We start from the raw sequence: 9,817 nt of genomic DNA, 5'->3' as shown, positions 1-9,817 counted from the left end.
CCACGCCCTAGTGGATGGTAGGGCATGAAATACTGTCGGCACATGTCGGCTGAAAATTTAGTTTAAAAAAAAATGCATGTTGACCTTTTGACCATGTCAACCTTTTGCCCGTCGACCTTTAAATCCTGCCGACCTTTGTCGACCTTTTGACTGTCGACCATATGACTGGCTATCATGAGCCAGTCCGGATACCCATTCAAGATGAGCAGTGTTCCAGCTGGCCAAACACGTCCACACATTGCTTGTCGATATTCCCTGTTCCCTACCAGCCTGGGGACACTGGCCCTCCTGGTGGGACAATGTTGCTAAAATCGGGACTGTTAGGAGGTACAACATGGCAACCAATCAGCTTTAATGTGGAATATTTCAAATACATTTATGAAATAAGTAGAAGCTGATTGGTTGCTATGGGCAACTCCAATCTTGTCACAGCTCTGTACAGCTCCCCCATGTGTCTGCTGCAATCACACGTAGGAACCTTCCTCCCGTGCTGCTGTTTCCTATAGTGGGGACAATTATACTGCAGCAGTGTTCCAGCTTCCGGTGAGTGATCGCAGGGGAGGTCATGTGACTGGGCATCCGATCTCGTATCCAGCGCTGTACATACAGGGAGTGAGGGGGACTGTCACATCTCATACCCAGCGCTGTACACACGGGAAGGGGGGACTGTCAGATCTCATACCCAGCGTTGTACACACATGGGGGAGGGGGGACCGTGTGACATATCATACCCAGCGCTGTACACACAGGGTGGAGGGGGGAACCGTCACATCTCATACCCAGCACTGAACACAGGAGGGGGGACCATGTCACATATCATACCCAGCGCTGTACACACAGGGGGAGGGAGGGACCGTCACATCTCATACCCAGCATTGTACACACAGGAGGAGGGACTGGGAGGACTGTGTCACATCTCATACCCAGCGCTGTACACACAGGGGGAGGGGGGGGACTGTCACATCTAATACCCAGCGCTGTACACACAGGGGAAGGGGGGGGACTGTCACATCTAATACCCAGCACTGTACACACAGGGGGAGGGGGGACTGTGTCACATCTCATACAAAGCACTGTACACACACAGGGGGAGGGGGGACTGTCGCATCTTATACCCAGCGTTGTACACACAGGGGGAGATCATGTGACCAGGGCACCGCATACTCAGCGCTGTACACACGGGCTGACTTCTGCTCCTCTATATAAAGAATCTTACACTCCGTCTCTCCACAGACTGAGCAGAAAACACCATGAAGCTGAAGCTCCTGACCTGGGATGTGAAGGACACATTGCTACGTTTGCGTCTCCCCGTCGGCCAGCAGTATCAGGCTGAAGCCAAGGCCAGGGGTCTTCAGGTTGACTCATCCACCCTGGAGACTTCTTTCCGCCAAGTATATCGCAATTATTGGCGCCTTTTCCCCAACTACGGCCTTTCCCGAGGCATGACCTCCCACCAGTGGTGGCTGGACGTGGTCTCACAGACATTCCGCCTGTCCGGGGTCCAGGATGAGGCGAAGGTACAGTCCCTGGCAGAGACGCTCTACCAGGATTTCTGCACCGCCAAGTACTGGGAGGTGTTACCGGGTGCCAGGGCGGCACTGCAGGGGTGTGGCGAGCTGGGTCTCAGGATGGCAGTGGTCTCGAACTTTGACCGGCGGCTGGAGAACATCCTGAGGCAATGCGACTTACACGGGTATTTCGATTTTGTTATGACCTCTGAGTCCGCCGGTACCGCAAAGCCGGATTTGGAGATCTTTCGGAAGGCTCTTAGCCTGGCCAGCGTGGCACCACACCAGGCCGCTCACGTTGGAGATGATTATATGAATGACTATAAACCTCTGAGCGTCTGATGCTCCCGCCATACTTTTACCCTTAAAGAGACTAAGAAACCCCACCCCTTTAAACATCCTCCCTCCCACCCCTTCCCTTTCCCTCTGCTCCCCTTTCTCCTGAAATAACCAAAACAGAGTCATTTGTTTATGGCGAATTAAAGGTCACATTTATTAATCAGATTACAATATAATCGTAATCGCTTATGTGGCAAAGAAAGCACTGCGGTCCACCAGCCCTCGAACGTAACTGAATCAAGCCGACCGTGGGGGGTTGCCCATGGACCCTTTCTCGCAACTGAAACCGGTAACCGACCTGGGTCCCCAACTTGCCCCCCCCCCGACGCCAGGCCTTTGGAGATCTGCACCCCCTTTTTGGGTGCCTCCGCTTCCTGGCGCCACACTTTGGCTGGCCCGCAGGTACTTCCGCGCCCTGTTAAAACGAAGTTTGCTGTAAACAGATCCTTCTTGGATGTTCCTCCTTCTTCGTCCAAGGGTGGGTGGGTGGGACAATCCTTTCTGCCTCACCTGCTGCACTTTCTGACCCTCCCCCTTTACCTGTCCTGTGCTTAAGTATGGGTATACGCCCCCTGGGGAGGGGCCTGCACCCTATAGCCCTCTCCTACCTTCCCCCTTCTTTCCTCCTCCTATCTCTTCCTTACTATCTACTTGCCTCCTACCTAACCCCAGCAATATGATAGGGCACACCTCCTGGCTTTGGGAGCACAGCCTAATAGTTTATGGTCTCTCCCGGCTAGTCGCCTCTCGCTCCTATTAAACCTCTGAGCGTCTGATGCTCCCGCCATACTTTTACCCTTAAAGAGACTAAGAAACCCCACCCCTTTAAACATCCTCCCTCCCACCCCTTCCCTTTCCCTCTGCTCCCCTTTCTCCTGAAATAACCAAAACAGAGTCATTTGTTTATGGCGAATTAAAGGTCACATTTATTAATCAGATTACAATATAATCGTAATCGCTTATGTGGCAAAGAAAGCACTGCGGTCCACCAGCCCTCGAACGTAACTGAATCAAGCCGACCGTGGGGGGTTGCCCATGGACCCTTTCTCGCAACTGAAACCGGTAACCGACCTGGGTCCCCAACTTGCCCCCCCCCCGACGCCAGGCCTTTGGAGATCTGCACCCCCTTTTTGGGTGCCTCCGCTTCCTGGCGCCACACTTTGGCTGGCCCGCAGGTACTTCCGCCAACGCTAGGTTCCAAGAACCGCAGCCCGCCACCTTACCGTGACCTTCCCTCACCCTATGACTCAAATATTCAATAACAACCCACTGCACACAATTCACATAAAATTTTGAAACCACAGGAGACCCTCTGCTCGGGTAGGGCGTTAGCTATGCATCAATTCCTACACATCGCTTAAACAGGGTTTTAAATTGGTATACCGTGAGTGGGGACTCATCCGCGTGCGCCAAGAAGGCCTCAGACCCTCCCTTACCCTCGTTGGCTCTGAGCGCCAAGTGATTACCAATATAATCTTAATCACTTAGGTGGCAAAGAAAGCACTGCGGTCCACCAGCCCTCGAATGTAACTGAATCAAGCCGACCGTGGGGGGGGGCCCATGGACCCTTTCTCGCAACTAAAACCGGTAACCGACCTGGGTCCCCAACTTGCCCCCACCCCGACGCCAGGCCTTTGGAGATCTGCACCCCCTTTATTGGGTGCCTCCGCTTCCTGGCGCCACACTTTGGCTGGCCCGCAGGTACTTTCGCCAACGCTAGGTTCTCAGAACCGTAGCCTGCCACCTTACCATGACCTTCCCTCACCCTATGACTTAAACCTTCATAACGACCCTCTGCACCCAAATTACATAAAATTACCAACCACCGGAGACCCTCCGCTCAGGCAGGGTGTTAGCTATGCATCAATTCCTTTCTCCCAAACCTGATGTGCTTCTTGTAGCTAGCTGAGCACCACCTCCCGATGCATTTATCTCTTTATCCGAACACCCTGCTTTGAACGCTGTGGTGGCTGCACCAATTCTAAACGAGTGCGTACCATACTCCTTTTCCTGCCAACCGTTAGCCTTCACACATCACTTAAGCAGGATTTTAAATTGGTATACCGTGAGTGGGGACTCATCCGCGTGCGCCAAGAAGGCCTCAGACCCTCCGTTACCCTTGTTGGCTCTGAGCGCCAAGTATTATTTTACCAACTTAACGGGGCAGGTCTCTGGGTTGCTTCCTTCCCGCAATGCCACCCATTTTCCTTTGCCTTGTTGGTCTGTCTTAGACCTGTGTATCTTGCAGGCCACCACCGTTCCACTCACTGATACATTGTCCGCCAACATGCCTGACCCCTTGCAAGCTTTTGATGCAGCCACCAGCTTGCTAACCCTAAATGCCCCATGGAATGCCATTGCGAATGCTGCCATGAGCAATGCTGTTTCAAACACCACCTTTGCACATGTCTTTTGCTGCCGCCATGAGCTGCCTTAGCATTGTCTCTGTAATGGGCCGGCTAGTATCAGGTTCCGTTGGGCTCCGCCTGCCCCAACCTTTCATCATTCAGCTGATGGTAAAGCTCTTTGTAATGTCCTCCTCCCCTGCTACTTTTGTAAAGAAAGCAATGGCTGCCAGCGCTACGCTCGCTTGCGCCCTAGACTTCTCGTCTTTGTACCTTCCCCACAGGAATTCTTTTTGCACTTCGCTTTCCCACTTACCCTCCTTCGCTGCTATTTTCTTATGTTTCCCCCATTCCTCCCAAGCTACCCTGTAGCTTCTCCATGTCACAGGCGCTATCAAGTCTTTCACCAGCTTGTTCACGCCATCTTGACAACCTGCCATAAATGAGGTGGACATGTTAAACCTTGCAGCTGCGCATGAGGTGCCGCTTCCCATTTTCCCCTTGAGAGGGCATCCGCTATAATGTTATCTACCCCTGGGACGTGCTTGGCGCGAAAGTTAATGTTGTGCCGCAGGCAAACCAATACCAAATACCTGATCAGATTGATCGCTGGTGGGGAGGAGGCACTCTGCCTGTTGACCGCCTGGACCACCCCCAGGTTGTCACACCAGAAGGATATTTCCTTGTTGGCTAACCAGCTACTCCACAACTCCACCGCTACTGTGATCGGGAACAGCTCTAGCAGCAGCATGTTCCTTGTCAGCCCTGCTCCGACCCAGCTCTGCGGCCACTGCGATGCGCACCATTCTCCCTCGAGATATGCCCCGAATCCCCAAAAACCTTGCTGCGTCGGTGTACAGCTGCAGCCTCTTGCTCGACACAGGCGGTGCCGGCAAGATGCGAATACCATTGAATTCCCTTAGAATTGTCTCCCACATCAACATGTCTTCTCTGATTTCTGTTGTCAGCTTAATCAGATGATGTGGCTTACTTACCCCTGCTGTGGCCCTTTCCAGCCCATAGGGATAACCCTGCATGTGAAATTCAGTGTCCCCCACAACGATTGGAGCTGTTTTAGTGTAATCTTGTCTGCTCTGGCATGCTCCCCAATCTGCCTCATAATGCCAGCAACCTTGTCTTCTGGTAATCTACACAGCCTGCTGGTGGTATCTATTTCAATTCCCAGATACGGCAGTTTGTTCATAGGCCCCTCTGTTTTTTCCGTTGCTATGGGAACACCAAAATTGTGGAACAGCGCCTGCGTGGATTTTAACAGCCGCTCGCATGTATCAGTGTTCACCTGGCTGACCATTAGAAAGCCATCCACATAGTGCGCAATTGTCCTGCAGCCCGTCCCTGCCTCAACGCACCAGTGCAGGAACGTGCTGAAATATATATATATATTTTTTTTTTTTTTTTTTTTTTTTTTTAAGAATGCACATGAAATGGCGCAACCCATGGGTAAGCATAGAGCCACATAGTAACTGCCCTTGAACTTTAGTCCCATGAATACGTGACTATGTAGGTGAAGGGGGAGGAGCCTAAATGCTGATTCGATATCTATCTTCCCCAATTGGGCCCCTACCCCGCAGCTGCGCACTATTCTGAGCGCATCTTTAAAAGACTGGTAAGCGACGCTGCACTGTTGCTTTTCTAAGGCGTCATTCACTGATTTTCCTGCTGGGTAAGACATGTGATAGCTGAGCCTGAGCCTGAATTTCCCGTGACCTGGCCGTTTGGCATGCGCTTTGCACTCTCTGCACTAACACATCTCCGGCTGACCTGCAGCTTCTCCGTGCCGCTGTCACTAATGCTTTCTTCACTATGGCGAATGTAAGGCTCTTGCTACTTTATGCGCATACTAACACAACGTAGAACTCATTCTTGTCAAGAAAGAGTACATTTGCATACTACGCTTTCGGCATTGCCGTAGCTCAGCGTCCGTCCAGGTCATGAGCCTGGCCATACCCCCCGATCCTTAGGCATCTGCAGGTGGAAGAGGAAGGGTTGCACTGCGAGGTGACATAAAGCATGTTAGTTTGTACTGTGTGTAAATACGTTGCACCATGCAGCCTCCCAAAACATGAGCAATAATCCTATAATGCCACCTCCCTGCATTCTCCCTTTTTTTTTTTTTTTTTTTTTTTTTCCTACCCTGCATCTATCCATATACAAGTGCCTGAATAGCTACCCCCATGGAAATTTGTAGTGTTCCATTACGCCCCGTTGGCATTAGAATTTTCACTAAGCTTGTTCAGTAAATAGTGCATTACCTTTGTTCTAAATGACCATGACAGAGAACTTGTACTAAGCTTCCAAAGAAGGGGCTGTTATCCCTTGTATTAGCATAAAGGTTATAAGATGTTGCCACCACATTGCTGGCAGGTGCACTGCACATAGGTCTCCTTGCACCCTTCTGATTCCTATACATAATTTGATCTACACCCTGCTCATGCTATTGCGCCTATGACTGTTTTCCACCCATGTTACACAAAATGCCTTAGATTTTGCTGTGATTATTCTGCTTTGTTTATTCCATTTCCAAATTTCCAGCACATTCTAGCCCCTGTGCCCTAATTATATTCATTACTTCTTATACAATTGCATGAATTGACTTAACAGAATTCTAACATCACAGGATTTTGTATAAAGCAGCAGATTAACCCAGCGCTTTTCAGGAAGTAACGTAAGGTTGCTCTGGCCTAGCCAAAGTATAACAGTCTAATATGCAGTAAAATGCTTATCATGCACAAACGTAATAAATTCAATTATTGATATCCTGTATACTATTATTATTGTACATACTAATTTGTATGTGACACCATATTATATTACTGACTGCAGCTTAATCTAACCTGATACAATATATCATTCCCCCATTCAGCAACATACTTATAATACTGTCTATTAATACCCCTATGATGCCTTACACGCTGAAAATTGCACTATATAATGAATTTTCCTGCATTATATTAACTTTAAATAAAAATAAATAAAGAATAATAAAAAAAAAAACATGTGTTCCCATATTTGCATTTTGCCTATCTAAACATATGCTTTGTCATATCCTAATAACACTGCTATGCAATATTGTATTATGTTACCGCAAACTGTATGTAATTCCCCTAGTACATATGATAAGAAACAACTCAGCTCTACCAATGCTCATCTATAATCACACATTTCATATTATTGCCCGAATTCTGCATTTGTTTATCATTGCTAGGCATCCTGCTGACTCCATTGTATGCCCTGCCTGGTGGGAGGGGTAGGTAAAGGTATTGTATATGCCATGTAAACAAGTAATATAATTAGGGGGAGGGGGGATGGGACTTGTTTCTAACTTGCCTGAATTGGGCCTAATTCTATGCTGTTTTCCTGAAGGCTGCAGCGACTAGAGTATAATAATAAATCCCTAAGTAATCATTTTTTGGCCTTAAACTAGAAGTGTGCATTTAAATAACTTCTGCACTGAATCTCAACTGTACTGTTAGGTTATAGGTGTAAGACTCTATTAGGTGCTTTTATTCCTTAGGGGAAAGTTGCCCAGCATAATATAAAACATGTGATAAAATTCTATCTGCATTAAAGATTGAATTCATAAAATTACAGAGACATTGGGAGTTTGTAACAGCAGATTGCAGCAGGGTAGCAGGGTGCCGAATATGGAATTAAGTAAAAGAATAAAAAGGAATACTTATCAGAATATTTCTGTATCATTCCTCTGCTGCCTCCTGGATGTTCTTGCTGGACAATCCTTTCTGCCTCACCTGCTGCACTTTCTGACCCTCCCCCTTTACCTGTCCTGTGCTTAAGTATGGGTATACGCCCCCTGGGGAGGGGCCTGCACCCTATAGCCCTCTCCTACCTTCCCCCTTCTTTCCTCCTCCTATCTCTTCCTTACTATCTACTTGCCTCCTACCTAACCCCAGCAATATGATAGGGCACACCTCCTGGCTTTGGGAGCACAGCCTAATAGTTTATGGTCTCTCCCGGCTAGTCGCCTCTCGCTCCTATTAAGGCACCGAGACAGGTGGGAATGTGTAGCTTTCTTCTCCAGCCGGATTCCAGGCAGCTGGAGCAGAGAATCCCTCCGGATCACGTGATACAGTCCCCGAAGGAAATCACCCACAGACTGCGCAGGTTGTGACCTAACTCCTCTGTGCTCCGCAGAAGGGTCTCCCCTCCTCCCGCGCTCTGAGCGGTGGAGTCTTACCTTCTTACTGGAAGTTCTCTGTTCACAATAACTCTGTGTCAATAATTCTGCATCTTATTAAAATATTTACTAATAAGACTGGAAGCTGCCATCATGATTAGCTAATGATTACCCAAATTGCAGTCCAGATTTTATGGATATTCCTGTAGGTGACTTAAGTAGCACCTCATTCAATTATCTTTAGCCAGCTGGACTCAAGTTGGATATCCTTATAATCTGGAATGTACTAGAGGGGTATGAGAAACTCTGTTCTAGCAAATACGTAAAAATTCTACACCCATCAGTTCCCCCTAGCTTATACATAAACATATATTACACCCACTGCTTCAGCCTCACTTATACATCATCCTCTTACTTCCATCAGTTCCCCCTAGCTTATACATAAACATATATTACACCCACTGCTTCAGCCTCACTTATACATCATCCTCTTACTTCCATCAGTTCCCCCTAGCTCAGTGGTTCCCAACCTGTGGTACGCGTACCCCTGGGGGTACGCGGCGGCCCGGCCTGTAATGGCGGCCGTGGCAGTCAGACAGGTTGCTGGAGGGGAGGAGAGTGCATTGCACATCTCTCCTACCCCTCAGTGTGCTTCCCTGTGACTGGCCACCCGTCCGCCAATCAATTAGAGCTTGCGGGCCGGCAGCCAATCAGGAGCTGGCCCGCAAACTTTGATTGGCGGGCAGCCCAGTCACAGTGAAGGGAAGGAGAGATACGCAGTGTGCTGTACTCTCCTTCCCGAGAGAAGCAGCGGCGGCAGCTACATGGCAGGGGGACACTGGACTGTCCTCTCCCCAGCAGCAGCGTCAATGGTGAGTGTGCTGCTGCTGGGAAATACTATGGGGGCATTGCTGGCACTGTGGGGCATACTTGTTACTGGCACTGTGGGGCATTGCTGGCACTGTGGGGCATACTTGTTGCTGGCACTGTGGGGCATTGCTGGCACTGTAGGGCATACTTGTTACTGGCACTGTGGGGCATACTTGTTGCTGGCACTGTGGGGCATACTTGTTGCTGGCACTGTGGGGAATACTTGTTGCTGGAACTGTGGGGCATACTTGTTGCTGGCACTGTGGGGCATTGCTGGCACTGTGAGGCATACTTGTTGCTGGCACTATGGGGGCATACTTGTTGCTTGTACTGTATGGGCATTGTTGGCACTGTGGGCGCATACCATACCTGGCACAGTGGTGGCATTTCCGTTTCTGGCACTTGTGGGGGCATACCTGGCACCATTGGAGCATATGTGTATCTGGCACTTTTGGGGGCATATGTGTATCTGGCACTATTGGAAGGCTAACGTGATCCGTTGGAATGTCTGTTGCTTCATTAATAGAGATTTGACAAGGTTCTGTTATTTTATATGCTGTCCGCAGAATGGGCTGAGCTTATATTGTGGTCAAGTGGTT

The 9,817-nt window shown here is 49.2% G+C and overlaps 1 protein-coding gene across 3 annotated transcripts; it reads left to right on the top strand.

Moving 5' to 3' along the window:
• Nucleotides 1-429: 429 nt before the first annotated feature.
• HDHD3 (haloacid dehalogenase like hydrolase domain containing 3) lies at nt 430-8,494 on the top strand. 3 transcript variants are annotated; one of them, XM_083161191.1, is made up of 2 exons: nt 430-543; nt 1,234-2,287. In XM_083161191.1, exon 2 carries the CDS (start codon nt 1,251-1,253, stop codon nt 1,848-1,850), a length of 600 nt encoding a protein of 199 aa, XP_083017317.1. In that variant the 5' UTR covers nt 430-543; nt 1,234-1,250; the 3' UTR covers nt 1,851-2,287. The 3 variants fall into 3 exon arrangements, with proteins under 3 accessions (XP_083017317.1, XP_083017316.1, XP_083017318.1); XM_083161190.1 differs by lacking the exon at nt 430-543 and adding an exon at nt 580-750 and having other exon boundaries at nt 1,134-2,285; XM_083161192.1 differs by lacking the exon at nt 430-543 and adding an exon at nt 8,214-8,494 and having other exon boundaries at nt 1,039-1,844.
• The last annotated feature ends 1,323 nt before the right edge of the window (nt 8,495-9,817 follow it).

The sequence above is a fragment of the Crinia signifera genome, chromosome 9, assembly GCF_055691185.1.
Source record: "Crinia signifera chromosome 9, ASM5569118v1, whole genome shotgun sequence".
Lineage (NCBI taxonomy): Eukaryota > Metazoa > Chordata > Amphibia > Anura > Myobatrachidae > Crinia > Crinia signifera.
The sequence above is the reverse complement of the archived record's forward strand: the minus strand, read 5'-3'. Positions and strand labels throughout refer to the sequence as shown.